Genomic DNA, 17840 nt, shown 5'->3' on the forward strand with positions numbered 1-17840 from the left:
TCTCCTTGGCTACATTCCAATCTATACTTCCTTATTTTGCTACTAAACAGTACACTACTCGGACGAATTTCTATGACGTTTCATTCACAGCTAACAAAATTGGCAGAACACATCGAATACACGGATTCTTCACTACCATTCATTATTCACATTACCGCATTTGTGCGACATTCTATATCGATGCCCTATAAAAAAACCGAAGAGGCGCACCATTTTGCTCAAATAAAAGAGCTGAATTATAAAATAACGAAATGATCAGCACAAGAAAGGAAACAATGAAGTCCATGGAATGCTTGGAAGTGGGCAAATGCGTCTCGATCGAACTTTTGTATACATTCGAGAACACAAAAAGTGAAAGTCCAAAGACAAGATATGAACGTCTTTCTAAAATTAATTTGGGTCTTTTTCTTATGTTTCTAGCAGCTTTCCGACAATTTTCTGCAGAAAAAAAAGTGACTGTTGTGACCCCACCAACCTTTTTAAGTAATTTTCCATTTATATTTCCTAATTGGTGAGGTCACAAAGACAAAAAAGGGGATGTAAGAGTATTGCAAACGAATATCATTGGAATATCAACGAATATCATTCATTGGATGCGCCTTGTCTGCAGAGCAGAGTAGAGAACAAGTCCACTGGCGGTTAACCTGTTAACCCAGGACTTGAGACAGATAGCCGACGTGGCACTGGTCTGGAGGTGACCTTCATCAGATCATTTCCATTCCTACAGTCGTCGAAAGCGGAGGGGTAAGGTGGACTGATCGCTTACATAGCGACTAAGTCGTTTTTTTTTTTACTTTTGCCTACCTTTTTGTTTTACGAACCAGGAACCTAACTCTTTCTTCTTTCAGGAATAAGAACCATCAAGGGAACCCGGGACATCGGTTTCCCAACGCGGCAACGCTTTACATCCATAGAGTTTACAAAGTGAAAGTGTGCGAAGTATACCATTCATGAAATTTCTTCATAAAACAACTTTACATCCGTGCTTAATATGAAAACCACTTAACGAAGTATAATTTCGCGTAGTGTAAAGAATTGCCTCGCTGGGTGAACAAGGTCACTGGTGCTCTTGATTTTTGATATGTACAGTCGGGGTAAAACGACCTGAAGCTCGGTGTAGTTGTGGCTGCGCTCGGAACGGCACGATGGAGCTGGCAGCAATCGAGTTGGGACTATCGCTAGCTTCACTCAGATTGCAGCGATGCTACCGAGGGTCTCCTCTTGATCCCAACCGTCACGCTCCCCAGCGTTGTTTTGAGTGCAGCGCCGCTTTCGCGCTGATGCCTGTAAACAGCTCGTACCTCGAAAGATGGAGGATCCGAACGCTGTCTCTATGTTACCCGCAAAAACTGAAGATCCAAACATGTTCGCAATGTTATTAACTCATCTTTAAGAGTCATCTGTTGCAGCATCGCGACCGTCGTTCTCTGCAGAATTTAGCTCCAGTTTAAAGCCATCACCCCACGAATGTGAGGTGGTACGGATTTCAATTAGAATATTTGTATACGGGATTGTAGATTATGGAGAAGTGGGTGATTCCGTCCATTTCTAGCTAATTGGCGTAAAATGCGGCCCGGAAGATGCGGCGTGTGCACACGGCTGGCGCTCTCCAATCGAACTCATTGTAGAAAATAGCGGGCCGGAACGCTCGAAGTCGTACCTTCCGGGCCGTCTTTTACGGCAATTAGGAAGAAATGGACGGAATCACCCCATCTCCTTAATCTGCGAATCTTAATCTAGAAGATATCGTACAAAACAGCATTCTGGAGGCAGCTGTTTGCAGGGTGCAGGGAGAGGTAAGCGGAACCACCCCGGTCTCCATAATCTACGACCCCGTATACGAATACTCCACCTGAAATCCGTACCAGCTCTGATTCGTGGGGTGATGCCTTTAACTGGAACTATCCGAAATATTATAACGAAAGTAAGGAAGAAAAACTATTCGGTCGCTTTTTGAATCCTAGCAATAGACTTTCCACTCACGAACGCAAAATTTCATGTGTCAGTTATTGTTCTATGTATTAATTGTCCGAAACTTCCAGCACGATACGTGTCGCATTGGAAGGCAAGAAGTAAAAAGCAGTTGAAAGGCCGAGTTTGGATTATGCCATGGATTGACGCTGCTGAGTTTTCTTCATAGATTTAGTTCCGCAAAAGACTGACAAGAAATGCTGCACATAATCTGGAAGCAAGAACTTTAAAATTATCTTAAGGATCTCTTACCACTCGAGAGCACATGAAGCATCGTCAGAAGGCGACCAGATCTACCTTCGAACTTCATATTTGATGCCGCTATAAATTGCAGCTGCATATCGACGTTCAAGACTGCTCGTCAGAGAAGAAAAGTTGTTGAGGAGTCAAGTTAATTGAGGAGTTGGACAACGTTGACTTATTTGAATCATCAGCGAGCTGATATTATTTTCTGAAGCAGTTGGCGGCATTTCCCCCGAATGTCGTCCCTGAACACAGCTCAGCCCAACCCTCTCAATCTACAGCAGGAGTTCGCACAAAATCCATCCGTTCGTTACATCTCAGTTGCATATTCTGCGAGAGCTCACGGGGGTTCCCGTGAGCTGCTCATCGACACCTAGTGACCCGAGTTTCTCAGGTCGACATTACGCAGGATCCCAGCGTACCGAAACGAAGAGTTGTTGCCAAAAATCCCTTGCTCCGTCAGAGTATTTCACCTATTTGGGTTGGACTTTGGCTGTGTACTGTACAGCAGTACCTTCTTGCAATATCTGGGTGACTTCCGCAACGTAACTATGCAAGTTATATAGCTCGTACTTCCCCAAAGCATATACTTACTCAAGTGCCTGATTGCATCTACTATAAGGGGGGCCTCCACGAGCAAGTAGCAGTCAGACTTGTATGTACAGGTATAGTCCGGTCAAAACTGCGGTGAGAATCGAGGTGCAACTAAGAATGGTGCCAGCAGGAGTCCTCCCTCTATCCGGACCGCTACCACACCGCTTCGAGCGCAGGCGCTTATACAACTGCACATTCTTCAAGTCGTTTTGACCCAACTATGTCTGGTTAAGGCGACTTAAAGCTCCGTGCAGTTACGTAAGTAGCTGTGCCCGAAGCGGCGCGGTGGGGCTTGCGGTTGCGATCGAGGTGGGGCACCTGAGTTCACTCGGAGTGCAGTGATGATTTTTACTTGCCAGTTTCCTCCATGGATCCATTCACTACGCTCCACAGCAGCTCGAGCGCAGTTGCTTTCGCTACAATGCATTAAGCTTCGGTTTTTTTTTACCTGAGTATATCAATAAGGGATTCCAAGGAAAATTGCAAAAACCGAAGAGAAGAAGGAAATAGGAAAACACTCTAGGACTTTCGTCATACCGATCAATCATCGGGTCCATTCCTCCTTTGTTGGCGTAGCGCGCCGCTCCATAACACAACACGTTTAACATCGGCACTATATTCAACCAAGTTAGCGCTGAATGTCTCTCCACAACGAAGCGACCTCGAGTGTGCGCCAAGAAATCAGCCAAATAGCATTAGGTAGCGTGAGATGGGGAAAGAAGACGGCGATAATTTCGCTCATCGTGCTTATCCTCTCAAAGACAAGTGTATTTTATGGGAATCCAGTTGTAACATGATCACTCTCAGGGGTATTGGTTCAAAAGGGATTTATTTTTGAAGTTTCTGATTAGTGCTTCGTCGCTGTGCCGTACGCTATGACTCTTTTTTTAAGGGCACTTACAGTCGGGTGAAAGCGACTTGAAACCTAGTCCACAATCGAGGCAGGTCGGACCATCGCTAACTCCAGTGAGACTGCAAGAATGCTTAAGGTTCCCGCCGCACTACTTGGAGCGGAGCAGCCTCGCAATTGCACCAGACAACAGGTTTCACGTCGTTTTGATCCAGCTGTGACATAGCTTACTATTCAGTTGTAGCAGTTGAACAATCGGGTAATCAAATCATGCAGTTCATTCGTTTTAGAGTCCGCTCGGTTTAGCTCACGTGAGTCCACTCTACCTTGGAATGTCACTGATGGGCAACATGCTTCACGGGAAGACTAGTGGTATATCATTTTCTCCAATTTCATTAAAAATTTTGTAGCATAAAAGGTTGACCGTCGAGAACCTCTGGGCAGTTATTCATGGTCATGTTCATGGGAAACTAAAACTGCGATTACAGTAGCCAATGTTGCAGCTGGCCTGCAGCTAAGTGATTTATGGGAGAACAGGGGAAGAAAACTACGGTCGTGTTACAGCCGCATGAGTCACGAAGCGTAAGCGGCTGCGGTTGAAGCGGCGCAATGGAGACAGCGGTTGAAATCGAGGAGGGAGCCATGCTAAGACTAGTTCTCAATGGTCCTACGTCGATTCGAAATGCCATCTCCATCGAGCGGCTTACGTAGCTGCACTGTGCTTCACGTCGTTTTGACTATACTATACGTCGCGTGCAGTGCATCTTCGATTGGAATAGTGAAGAGAGAAGAGAAGGCCTCTGTCATGCAGAGAAAAGGCACGAGACGCGGTGACCCTCCTGAGCATGGCGACGGCGAAGACTGTAGCCTTGCCCTCCCTTTCGAAAAAAAGTAACACATACATGGAGGTCAAATAACTCATCTACAATGCCAGTGAGAGGAAAAATGACAAACAAAGATGAACAGCACGAACAAAGTGCATATTCTGCCTGCTTGGTGCATCTAAAGAGTATTCTTCGTTCTTTGGTGGTAATGTAACCTTGTGGTAACTCCTCATTCTTGCCTCTTTCATTCCTTTCTGACTGCAATAACTTCCTCAATCACCTCGAAACTACACTTCAGTCACTGATCAACTCACCAAAAAAGGGTGTACTCAGATGCATTCAAAATTTTGCAATGTTTGATAACACAGAATTCTTTCATGGAGTTACCGCCGAAGGTTTAATCTATTCTATAGGAGCATAGCCAAGCTTATTCCAGTTACTTTTACCTTTCGTGACACGTTTGTTCAAGTAGCCTTTGAAGATGCGGTGACGCCCACGTCCCTGTATTACAGATGGAACTTTCACGTAAGTTAGTGAGAAAGTTCTTAGCATACTCCATCTTCTGTCCAGTATTCGTTCGGGGCCACATCCACAGCGGCGATCTCAACCTCAGTCCTACGACTTCTTCGGTATCGCTTTCAGTTTGTTGTTGCAGACATCTACCGCCTCTCCGCCAGACTGATGTAAACGCGCTAGATTCAAAGACAGCTAGCCAATTTTCCCGCGCTAGGAATTTCTGTAGTAGTTGCGGTCACTAGTTCTCACTATTATTCAACTTTTCAAGCTACGTATTACTGAAAATTGATGTTTAAAGGTAAAGACTCGTTCTCAACCGAAATGCCATCTTACATACGTTCGCAACAGCGAGAGAGGGAGAAACTCCACTGTACATTGTTGAACGCCTCAAAGCAGGTAAGTTCAACTGAAAGGACAGTACGACTACCTATTTCTGATAAGAATTAAGATGGAATAAGGGGTTAAGAACGAATCTGCATTTCTGTCTCCATTGTCGTTTCTACTGCCAGAAGATTACAGGTGTTACTTCGTAGTTGTAACCACCCATCAGCCACCTTTTAGCCCGTTAACCTCCTAAAATACAGATCTCTGGGAGCAAGCGATTCCTACAGATAGAAGGTTCACAAGTCACCATGGGATATTAAGTAGTACTCAAAAATAGCTACAGACTTTCAATCGTTGTAGGACCCAGCAGTTTTCGAATTAAGACTGCGATTCTGTGTTGTCACCAGAGTTCATCCACTTATTTTACGTCTTCATGTTAGTTTCTCTCAATGATTTTAGTGGTTTTGTGTCAGTTTCGATGAAGTTGCGTAGTCACCATAAGAGAAAATGCCACTCTGGGATTTGTAATAAGTGTCGGCCACGAGAAAAGCTGCCGAAATGGCTCAAGCGAAGGAAGGTTCGTCAGTTCTTGGTATTGCTGGTAACAACGGGATCGCGAATAATTTTAGTGTGTTGTGCTAAGTCTTGCTACAAACGGAGGTCTGTTATCGGATGAAAATTGAGTATTGCTGTTGCTGTAAGAGAGACGATATCATGGTTGGATTTAGGATAGGGGTTTCTTCAGGCAGAGAAGTAATAGGAATACAAACCTGGAACTAACTGTAAACGATCTTCAATACACTTTCTATTGAGCTCTTTTTCTTCTAGTACGAGTAGTTCTACTCAAGCCTAATTACTAATCTAACTCAATTGCCAGCTTTCTACACCTTACGCTGACCTCTTCTAAATGTGAGGCTTTACCTTTCCATCAGAAATAGGCAGGTAACCTATTTTTTTCTTCAAAGTTATGATCACTGGCAAGTCTTAACAATCTTAGGAACTGAGAGTTTTTGTGAATTCATTTCAAAAAACAAAGTAGTGGTGTTTCAAGTTTTTTTTTTTAAAGACTAGTGTCGTAAGGTTCTTATTCACGCACCAAAAATACGGGTGATGTTGAGCATGGGGATAGAAAGCAGCAGATTCGTTGCCTGTTTGTGTTGCATTTTCTCCTGATTTTTTTTGCACTGGATTGCGGAATTAGAAGTGATGCTTTGCTTTCTTTATTTTTGATAGAGACGAAACAGATTTTCGCGAAAATAGTTTCTCTAATTGAGTTTGCTTCTAGGGAGATAGGATTGTGAAAACTCCTCACCGCTATAGCGCTGACGATTACCCTCCAGCTAGAGTAAGAGTATTTATTCTTCCAAATATTTGTTTATTCTTCTTTAACATCTGAGAGAGACAACGAAGTCATTGTCGTTGAATCATTGTCCATAAAACTAATAGACTAATTTGATGAGTGTATGGTTTTCTAGAGAAGCACCCCAAGGAAGCGAAAGAACCATGATGGAAATCCGCGTTCCAAAATAAAGGTAGGGTTTACCACTTCTATAATTATTTTTTACATATCGTTTAACTGCAGTCATCTTTGCTTATAGCGGGGCGTATTAATTCTATTCTTTTTCGAAGATGATTTGGTAGTTCTAAAAAAGTTCTAAGTGACATGTGGTGATGTAATAGAAAATTTGCGTAATGCTGTTGACTAATTCGGAATTAGGATTATTCCCAAACAAGGCTTTCTGATGAGAAATGTGGCAATACGTGGTTAATAAAACCTTTATTGTCTTTGTGCTCTTATATACCCAGGAGAGAAAGAGCGTAGTTCTGATATTTTGTTTTTCTGTGTTTTGTTGGAAAACGCGAAAATGAAGATGAAAGAAAGCAACTACTTTGATGATGGTAAACTGTATCAGTATTGAAGGGAGTACAATTATAAATTATAGCACAAATGAATTTAGCAGCGGTTTGCACCGAAGCTTCAGTATAGAAACTTTTTTCTAACAAACCTGTAGTTCGGTCACAATTCATTGTCTCATTTCAACCTACCACGATAATTCTTACTTAGAATGATGGTCAAGCTGCTCATGTACTCATGAGAACCGCTCACCATCAGCGCGAAACACCTTCACTAAACGAAGAAGAGACGAACAGATCATTCTTAAGTGATGTTGATGTTAGTTATTTTCATGTTGTTTAAGAAAAATTCTGTTGCAGGAACTACTTTTCTTGTAGGTCCCTCGAAGAGGATGTTAAAGGCATCATTCCACGAATCTGAGGTGGTACGGATTTCAGGTGAAGTATTCGTATACGGGATGGGAGAGTATGGAGAGGGGAGTGATTCCGTTGTTGCCGTAAAAAACGGCCCGGAAGATACGGCTTCAGGCGTTCTGGCGCACTATTTTCTACAGGGATTTCGAGTGGAGCGCGCGCAGGCTTGTGCGGCGCCGCATCTTCCGGGCCGTTTTTTACGGCAGTTAAGAAGAAATGGACGGAATCACCCCCCTCTCCATAGTCTCCCATCCCGTATACGAATACTCCACCTGAAATCTGCACCACCTCAGATTCCTGGGGTGATGCCTTTAACTACAATATTTAACATAATACAATGAGTTTTGAGGTTCCTACTTCGCCAATGGGGATGCGAGAATCTGCTCAGCACGAAACCTCATCAACTCCTGTGAATCGTCGGGTTGGCATGAGAATAATCCTAAATGAACACCGTCTTCTTGATACATACCGTTGTATTCTTGTCTGATTTATTTTAGGGTCCCGGTATCGATGTCCTTATACGAACTCAAAACGATGCAACAACAGATGCACGTGCTCGAGTTGGGGTGGGGTAACTGCATGTTTATTCTGAACAGTAGGCGGAACTTGTATGAAAATACGTACAAAGGAACTATTTGTTATTCATGCAGTAGTACATTTGTTCATGTTTCTTTGTAAATGAAATCAGATACATCACTATGCATGACGTTGAATCGGATCAAGAGGAACCGGAGCTTGATACAGTCGCATAAGTAGCTGCTCTCGAAGTGGAGCTGTGGAACTTGCGGAGGTGGTCGAGCTGGTACCCTCGCTGTCTTCACCTCGACTATAGAGATGAATAAAGGTGTCGTATGTGCAGAGACTCTTGAGATGTTGATGGTTTAGTTGGAGGTTCTTTCCACGGGCAGACGACTACACGTTAGCAACGAAGGCGAGGTCCGCCTTCAAATCAAGCAAGAGTTACAACAAACGGTCACGTCCATAAACTACTCAAGCTGCAGTGGGTCACAACTAGTGATCAACATCGTTAAGATGATAAAACGTTCCCCCCCTCGCAGCTCCACAGCACCACTTCCACGAATCTGAGGTGGTACGGATTTCAGGTGGAGTATTCGTATACGGGATGGAAGACTATGTAGAAGGGGGTGATTCCGTCCATTTCTTCCTAATTGCCGTAAAAAACGGTCAGGAAGATACGGCTTCAGGCGTTCTGGCGCACTATTTTCTACAGGGAGTTCGACTGGAGCGCGCCAGCCCTGTGCGGCGCCGCATCTTCCAGGCCGTTTTTTACCGCAATTAGGAAGAAATGGACGGAATCACCCCACTCTCCATAGTCTCCCATCCCGTATACGAATACTCCACCTGAAATCTGCACCACCTCAGATTTGTGGGGTGATGCCTTTAACAGAGTGATCGATGCAGCAGGTTATAGTGAAATGTCTCTCTATCGACAGGTGAAGGTCTTTCTTCACCTGCACATCTTAAAGGCAGCATACCACGAATCTGAGGTAGTGCGGATTTCAGGTGGAGTATCCGTATACGGGGTCGTAGATTATGGAGGCGGGGTAGTTCCGCTCATCTCTCCCTGCATCACTGCAAACAGTCGCTCCCAGAATGCTGTTTTGTACGACGCCATCTATTGCAACGCTCCACCCCTTGCACCGCCTACGCCCTGCGATTCGTCGAAAATCAATTCGGACTGCCCCAATAGGCAGTAAAGAACGCTGCACGTGCAAGGGTGGCGCGCTGCAATAGAAGATATCGTACAAAACAGCATTCTGGAGGCAGCTGTTTGCAGGGTGCAGGGAGAGGTAAGCGGAACCACCCCGGTCTCCATAATCTACGACCCCGTATACGGATACTCCACCTGAAATCCGTACCACCTCAGATTCGTGGTATGCTGCCTTTAAAATGGAGGAGTAGTGCGGACTTCGTGTATAAACGTTATAATACCTACGACTGTAGTCGAGACAAAACCACCTGAACCTCGGTGCAGTTGCGTAGGCATCTGCGCTCGAAGTGGGCGAAGCTGGAGCTAGGATTTGGAATCTAGACGGGGTCACCGCTAGTTTCTCTCGTACTGCAGTAATGAGTAGTGCCAGCGAGCGTCCAATCTCGATCCCAACCGCGCCGCTTCGACCGCAGCTGCTTGCGCATTTGGACCGACTTTCAGATCGTTTTGACCCAATTGTACCGTTTCGCTCACTATGCCTAAATCGGTTGCACTTGGGGTACTTACCTTAATTCAAACAACTTACCAGATAAGGAAACCCTTGATTCTTGATTACATATTTATTATATTTTGACCGCAGCATTATTCTCGAAAAGCATGTTTGCTACTAAGATTGTGCCGAATAGTCTCATTTTATAACATCCCAGTAGAGACATTAGCTTTGCAAAATTTAAGGATCATTTTATCCACCGTGCAATTCATCCCCTACCGATATATTTAAACACTGGCAAACAGTATAGTAAAGAAGTCTTTCTCCTAGAGTGCTCCTATCTCAAAAGAAGATTCCACGCATTTTATATGTCTACAGTTGCAGGAGACGACACTCTGTAAGTGTTGGTAGCCGCAGGCTACTGCTTCACATGACATCTTGCAGAATTACGATGCAGTTGGTCGTATAGCAGTTTGAGAAGCAGCTAAACCATTTATTCTTGTAACCACGCGGTGGCCACTGTGGCGTTCGATACCAATCGTTGTCCTGTATGCTGAAAACTCGCTTTTTTGGAGATCTCTAGCAGTTCTGCTTCGTGAGAATCAAGTTACCAAAACAGCATGTTTCACTGGAAGCATTTCATGACGAGCTAATATGCGCAGTCTCTGCTGAAGTTTCTTTCATACTCACGATTTTGACGTGGTTATGCCTGTTCATAAGTGCATGGAGCGTCAGATATGATAAGGCGTGAGCTCGAAAGCATTGCAGCCGTACACGAGATATTAGCAATGGGAGAGAAATTTTAGATTAGGTAAGTTGTGTTTCCCGCTTTGTTGTCCAGCTGGATGTAAGCAGATGGGGTACAAATAAGGAGGAAAGTAGCTCTGTCTGTTTTCAAAAGAGCATGTATTAGAGGCACATATTCTTGAATTTATGGCAGTTCCAAGCCAATTATTTGCACTTTATCTTTGTAACACTCCTAACTTGTATCACTCCTACTCGGCAGTCCACCCCATCACCACCATCGGACGTTGGTATGCCTGGAGGTGCAGCTCAGTGGACTCCCGAAAGCTGTCACGTGAGTGTTGACCACTAAGTGTAGCAGTGATGCTGCTGTTACGGTCATACTGTTTTTTTATGACTTTGCGGTTCTCAGCTCCAAAACTATGTTTTCTTGTGAAAGAGTAGTTGTGCAACATTTCAAGCTCTTCTCTTCAGCTGGATGAGAATGGCAATGTCAACCCATTTGTGCTACCTACACCACCGCTTGGTACTCCGCAGCCCGCCAACCTTCTGGTGAGTAGAGCAATGTGTAATCAAAAGCAAGTCTACCAGAATGCATTGTTATTATTGACAGATGACAACTTCTTGTTGAGGTATATATTGAAGTGTAAGTTGGATAGTTATATAGTGTTGCAAGTACTCATGGTTGTCTAAACTGTCCCGAAGTGTGCTCCGCTTGTGAAGGAAGGTGCTTAGGTGATAAGGAATGCGTCAGATACAAAATGAGCAGGACAGTCGCTGTCGCACCGTGCGAGCCAACATGACTCCACCGTGATCACTTGTGTTACCATGGAGCAGCGATAGAACTACGCCAACTTATGTAACTAAAGTAGTAAATTGCTTTCGATAAATTAGTCTAGCTGTGAGGCATTTTACATGTATCCTTAGGAAAAGTTTGAAGGCAACGTATCACGAAGTTGACGTAGTACAGAAACCCCCGGAAACAACTAGTGTTCGGGTTGTAGATTACGAAAACAAGCGTAGATCCACTCAACTTACTCTAATCGTCTTAAAAAGAAAACGGTGTTGAAGGCTTAGCAAGCTGGAACGCACCACTCTTGTGCACGCTCCGCGTCTAGGAGCAAGCGGTCGGAGACCTGATGTATCCTCGACAAATCGTTCGAGTAAAACCAATGAACAGGCTGCTGAGAGGACCAGAGACGTGTTCGGACATATGCTAGCACCGGTCATCGCTGCACTTTGCTATAGTCCCACCTCGATCTCACCCGCTAGCTCCACCGCGCCTCTTCGAGCGCATCCGTTTAGGCAGCTGCGCCGAGCTTTAGACGTTTTGACCAGACTATACCAGTATTTCTGATTGCTGAACTTCAACAAATTCCACACCTTTTTAGGCGTCTATTTTATAATTACGCAGCAATCTTTTTTGTCTTGTTTCCTGATTTTGTTCTAAAATTTTATGCACAGTTAATTCAAATTGCATTTTTAGCATGATCCCACTCGGAACCCTGTGTGGACACCGTACAGGCCACAGGCTGCTGCTTTGACAGACAATGCAATGATGAATTTCTATACTCAGCAAGCAGTGGTAGGATAATACCTTTTCACAATTTTTTCTCTCTGTTTGTGCTACATTGTTTTCCCATTTTTGTACATCTATGATCATTTTAGAGTGCCCTCATCACTTCTAACATGATTGCTCAAAATATGCAGCAGCAACAGTATGGACAACTTCCGTTTTTGAACTGGAATGCGATTCCTGCTTATAATATGTAGGTGATCTTCACTACTTATTACGATTTTATGCGATTCATATAGATTTGCATAGCAACCGCATCAGAATCAGTTCCATAGCATAGTAAGTTCATAAGTAACTATGACTTTCTTGATTTTCAGCAGTTTTCATGTTTAACCCACGGATAAGGTTTCGCATCATTGTTATTGGATTATTGGCTGTATTAACATGTACGGAAGGAAATAGTTGTTTATGAGTTTTGCCCAGACTGAAAGAGTTTTGTGAAGCACCACTCTATGTCCTCAATATTGCATATTCATAATTCGTGACCTACGTCGGTGCTTATGAACATTTTCGAAATGAGTTCAGCGCTTCCTACTTCAAATGTTCTACTTCTGTTCCACTGTTTTTGTCAGTTCCGTGAATCTCGTCCGGAGTGTTTTAATATATCTCAAATGTCGAAAGAAAATGCAAGTTGAGTTAGAGTTTACTGCAGGTAATCGGTGCGATGGAATCATTTACGGTAAGTAACACGATCGCCGCAGTGTCAAAAATATATTATTCAATAATAATATATTATTATTAAAATATGTCAGGTGATAAGAGATCTCCAGTATTATACTTCGCCTCGATTTTTCCGAATGAGATGGTTTGCAAGGATGAGTTTTTGTTTCCGCTAGTCAGTGTTTTTGCAGGACTCAACCACTTTTAAATGGTCATGTGGCAGATTGCGATGCCTGTGTGAAAAGAACGGTGGAGGTGTTTGCCGACCACTTCGTAAATGCCTTTGTTACAGCTGTTGCAAACAAAGTAAGCTGTTATTAAGTAAATTACACACGTACTCATATCTTATTATAGCGCCTATTCACGATAAACTGATTTCATTTTGGTAGTTCCCCACTGGCACTGTACAGCATACGTGCCAGCGCCACCTCACTGACGGAGGAGTTGCGGCTTCTCGATCGGATAGCTCGGCTACTATCCCAGCGTACTCTAACACCAATCACGATAATGCAGTAAGTTGGAATGACCCTTGTTAGACTTTCAATCAGTTAATATGTGATTGAGACATCCGAGACTTACTTCTGAGACCCAACCCTTCTCGATAATGGATAACTATTGTCATCACAAGTTGATAAGGTGCAGGTGCAGGTGCATAATCTCTCAGAAATTCCACTGAAACTATTGCCAACTACCTAGTCACACGGAAGGGTGCGGCACATCAAGGAATATACTATAATAGGCACACCTATTGAGAGTTTGTCTATGATGCGTAAGATTTACCACATTTTGTCGAAGCTTTAATTTGAGGGAAGTTTGAGGGGACTACTATGGTTAGACAGGGATTTGCCAACTGTTGAGGTCGTAATTTCAAATCAGTGATGTCGTTTAGCAGCAAACATTTTGACCCTTGAATTCCTGTAAGGCTACAGATAGATTTCACATTTCCTTTCTTAGGAAGTTCACTAAAAAGTACTCACAAGCCTTCTTTTCTTTTCTTTTTTTTTCTTTTGTTGACACAGAGTACATTCAGAATACAACTGCAGTGCCGAATAATATTCCGAAGCCTAAGGCTCAGCCAGCTTTCAGTGAGTTTTTAGAGACTGGCTGGAACAGTTTTTTTCCTCGTATATGCGATTAATTTTTAAGTTAAGGACCGTACATTTAATGCGACCTCACAGCACTTCTCCTGAGTTTGAGTGCCAGTTGTTCCTTTGCAGGACTTATCTTGTTTTTGGTACATTACCATATTTTCCAAACTTTTTCTTGGTTTGCAATGCCATTATTTAATTCACTTGTTATGTTTAGCTAAGCACCACATAGATTATATCAGAGAATACTGAAGGATCAAGAAATGAAGATATTATACTCTCGTTCCGTTTTTAAGTCCTTATTTTTTTGCCTTCAGTATATTATTAGATGCTGTTTAATGAATTATGTAGATTTCCCGCCTCTTTTATGTTTACAACACTTCAAATAAAATTGAGCATAAAGATTTATCGGGGATGGATGAATCTAATTGAAATTAAGCCAAACCGATGGCTGCGATGAGTTTCTCGACGAGTTCAACGTAGGCTTTTTTGGCGGCATCTTGACTCATCCCTGTAATCAAAGCTGCGAATTGTTGGTATCTACAATATAGCAAATATTGTATTTGTAATGATAGAGTATTGATGGAAGTACAAAAAACCAAAGATCATTCAAAAAACTTTGTTCAAGAGATATTATTTCATAAATTAAGAGTTAATGGAGCTCTATTGTTTCGGAAATTCAATTCTCTTTACTCTTGTTAAAATATAGTTAAAACTATTCGCAAAAGGATGCAAAATCAATATAACTCATACCGAGATGCGACGGGCGAAGAAAAATGACAAAATAGGTGACGTTTCGCTACCCTTTTTATCAAAACCACAGCCGTTCGTTCTATCACATTTTTCATGAATAAAAATTTAGAATTAATTGATGGAAAATGAAGAAGAATGAAGAGAAACACTAGGTAACACTAGGAATTCCCAGTAAAGATTCAAAAATGCACGTCAGACGTGAAGGAGATAGCAAAACGCAAAGTTCACTGTAAAGATTTTCCGCTTAATCATACAGTGCTCCCGAGATTCACACTATGCCAGACTTTTCGTTTGCTCTTATTCTAGCTTCACATTAAATCAGAGCCACATTGGTACACAGATAAGCCATTAAATATTTCATGCAGGGATAGAAATCAAGCAAAATATTCTCTGCAAAAGATCAATTACTGGTAAATAAATAAGAAAAGAAAAACTCCGTGTACTAAGTGATATACAAGTCTTCTGGAGGAAAACGATTAAGAGATGAAAGTGCATTTTTATGCGGAAGTGAAAAACTTCAGTTTATCCCTTCAGTTATTATACTTGGACGTCGGAAAACACATGGATGAATATTTTCAATGCATTTTTTTTTTAGCGAAGTAACTATTAGAATTTTGTACACTGCAATATTTCATGTGAAATTATGGTTGACCAACTCAATAAAGATAAATCAAATAATAACACAAACTAGTGGAACACTACTTTAATCAAAATTTGACTATTGTGATATTTGTAAATAGTACCCCGAAAATTCGCTGGGATTAGGACAAAAAATACCGTTACCAGAGTACGGAAAGATGCGGAGTTTGAAGATAAAAATTGTATATTGGGAAAAATGTTTATTATTAACTTGCTGCTTCAGCGATTTTTTCACGATAACATCTGCAGTTTTTGCACCAACGTCCATTTTAATCTATCGTTACCATGGAACGATAGGTTCGTAGATAGATCTGACGGGACAACAGAATTGAATTCTATTGAATACTGACTATTTCGCTACCGCTTACACTTCGCTTACAGTTTCGGTCCACAAGTGAGAACAATCCTACATGGGAGGATGAAAAAGGTGAAATTCTCGAAAGAACTTCAGATTCGCAACAGAAATTTCAATGAGTTATGTCATCCCCAACTCTCAGCAATCATGTTCGCACTACCAAGCGATTAGAAACACCAGCTCACCTTTTTTGCTGTCCCATGCGCTCCACTTCGCCTTTCCCTTCATGTCAAGCATTCCTGGCTTGTCAGTTGTGTTATCACCAACAGTTCCTTGTTTGAACAATGCATACAGTTCCAGTAACTGATCGTTGCTTGGCGATGATTTCAGCGTTTTCACCTTGGTGGCAGCATCATCGAACTAAAATTACTTCGGTAATGGATATCAGGTCTGAAAGAAGCCCAGAAAAAAAAAGGCCCACTGTAAGAGTCATTTTCTTTCGATTCCTATATAGAACAGATCCTGTAAAGGGCATAGAAATCGGATGAGTTATATATGGATACAAATTATACGGAGAAAAACAACGAACACTCCAGAAATAAGTTGCAATTAGGTATCTCTTGAGAGGTATAAAAATTAGAATGATCTCGTAAAGTGTTCTGAGTGGATCTTATTCTGATAGAATTCTGATCAGAGACATCAACAATTGAAGCAGCACCCGTTTAATACTTTGTGTTGAAAATGCTCTGCGTCTCACAAGATATTAAATACCCTGATGTAAGGTTATGCAGTTGATATTTTGTTAATTATTAATATCAATTCTAATACGAAGAAACGCCAAGAATCAATCAAGGTCCAGTAATTTGTTCAATGAGTGAAAATCTTGCTACGCTACCTTACTAGTATAATCGCAAGCCGCGAATGTTTTTGTAGTCTTCAGCGCGAAGTTCACAGAAGGAACCCAACAGATTAGACTTTTGCAGATAAATTACCCAAGCAAAACAACTTTAATTTTTTAATGCACCTCATCCTAATGAAGCTCCTTCAGTATTATTTACAACCACTTTGCTTGACCATTCTCTAAAAATTCTGTTTTTAATAGAAGCAGAGGAGATAGGCACTTGAAAACCAATGTTTTGATGATAACTATAAAAGAGCTTGTAACAGCGGAGGAAGAGGAAGACGACGGACGCAAAACAACGACAACTATATTAACTGCTATCAGTTCTCGATAAGACTAAGACTGATTTATCAGCAATTCCATAGCTCAGTAAAAGCAAATGGATTAAAAAATGCGCTTCAAAAAAAGAAGTGGTTATAATAAATAGTTCCATAGTACATCGAACAAAGCCAAGGCATTTTTGCAAACGAGATATCACAACAAAAAAGGTCTTTGACATATAAGTAATGTTCTGAATGCACAAAGAACAAAGTTTCCTCAATTTTTAACTGAAGTGTTAATTATTTGCGTTAGCCCTAATGGTGAACTAGGTCCGCTAAGTTGACATGGACAAAATCGTTCAACATTAGAAACAACTGAATTACAGCGAAAGAAAGTGAAGTCTCAATGCATCACATAATATTTCCTCTCTAGAGACACAAAATCAACGCCATTAATGGTCCTCATTTGCTGTATGAAAGAACACGCACCAAAACACTCGTTGACGATGTCCAATTGGTTTGACGCAACGCGCCAAGCGCGACGAGTGTGCCGCAAATCCTTGCTCTGCTTGACACATACAATTTTTCCTCTGCCTTGCACAAAAGGAGCACTGCGCTCATCCACAGGAGAGAACACATTCGAGACTGACTACAGACGCATCAGAGTGTCGAGAGGTAAAACGTGACGAAAATTTTTGGATGGAAAGTGAAATCGACGACCAAATCTAATGAGAATATGGAAGATATGTGAGACAGCAAGAAGAAAATATTTCAAAAAATGTGTTCTTTAAAGAAAGGAAGTTCGAATATTTGGTAACCAAAACTTTAGGGTCAGTGTGCGTGTGTTACAGATAATGCTGCAAAAAAAAACCCAGAAAGGAATCCTACAGATCTGCTTACTAAACCTATCGTTCTCAAGGCCACTAAGGCACCTAATTGAATTTCTTCTATCACGATTCCGCGATGGGGGTGGTGAGACGGAGAGGATCTCAAAAACTACCAAAAGTGATGGCTTACCCGAGCACGAACACGAGATTGTAGGAGCCCTTAGACAAACCACTCAACGCCATGTCCACCCCACTTATTGATATGATCCGGATTGCGACACTGACCTGATTTTTTCTTGACTGCGTTTTAGCAAATGTTTGTTTCGCTATATTTTTTCGCAGCAT

The 17840-nt window shown here is 42.1% G+C and overlaps 2 protein-coding genes across 5 annotated transcripts; one reads left to right on the top strand and one right to left on the bottom strand.

The window, feature by feature from the left end:
• Nucleotides 1–251: 251 nt before the first annotated feature.
• Nucleotides 252–14072, top strand: RB195_005843 (uncharacterized protein; the record flags this gene model as incomplete). 3 transcript variants are annotated; one of them, XM_064178618.1, is made up of 21 exons in its annotated part: nt 252–399; nt 657–744; nt 3701–3715; nt 3776–3851; nt 3949–4030; nt 5297–5394; nt 6608–6667; nt 6798–6854; nt 7388–7495; nt 7940–8011; nt 8088–8156; nt 10759–10830; nt 10971–11048; nt 11983–12081; nt 12165–12265; nt 12924–13038; nt 13122–13244; nt 13763–13817; nt 13884–13887; nt 13950–13966; nt 14038–14072. In XM_064178618.1, the coding sequence occupies 21 exons, from the start codon at nt 252–254 to the stop codon at nt 14070–14072; spliced, it is 1572 nt and encodes a 523-aa protein (XP_064035646.1). The 3 variants fall into 3 exon arrangements, with proteins under 3 accessions (XP_064035646.1, XP_064035647.1, XP_064035648.1); XM_064178619.1 differs by lacking the exon at nt 10759–10830; XM_064178617.1 differs by lacking the exons at nt 252–399; nt 657–744; nt 3701–3715; nt 13950–13966; nt 14038–14072 and having other exon boundaries at nt 3789–3851; nt 13879–13922.
• Nucleotides 14073–14254: 182 nt separating this feature from the next.
• On the bottom strand, nt 14255–17840 carry RB195_005844 (uncharacterized protein; the record flags this gene model as incomplete). 2 transcript variants are annotated; one of them, XM_064178622.1, is made up of 5 exons in its annotated part: nt 14255–14331; nt 15753–15927; nt 15989–16029; nt 17158–17317; nt 17781–17840. In XM_064178622.1, 5 exons carry the CDS (start codon nt 17838–17840, stop codon nt 14255–14257), a joined length of 513 nt encoding a protein of 170 aa, XP_064035649.1. The 2 variants fall into 2 exon arrangements, with proteins under 2 accessions (XP_064035649.1, XP_064035650.1); XM_064178621.1 differs by lacking the exons at nt 17158–17317; nt 17781–17840 and having other exon boundaries at nt 15989–16042.

The sequence above is a fragment of the Necator americanus genome, chromosome I (assembly GCF_031761385.1).
Source record: "Necator americanus strain Aroian chromosome I, whole genome shotgun sequence".
Lineage (NCBI taxonomy): Eukaryota > Metazoa > Nematoda > Chromadorea > Rhabditida > Ancylostomatidae > Necator > Necator americanus.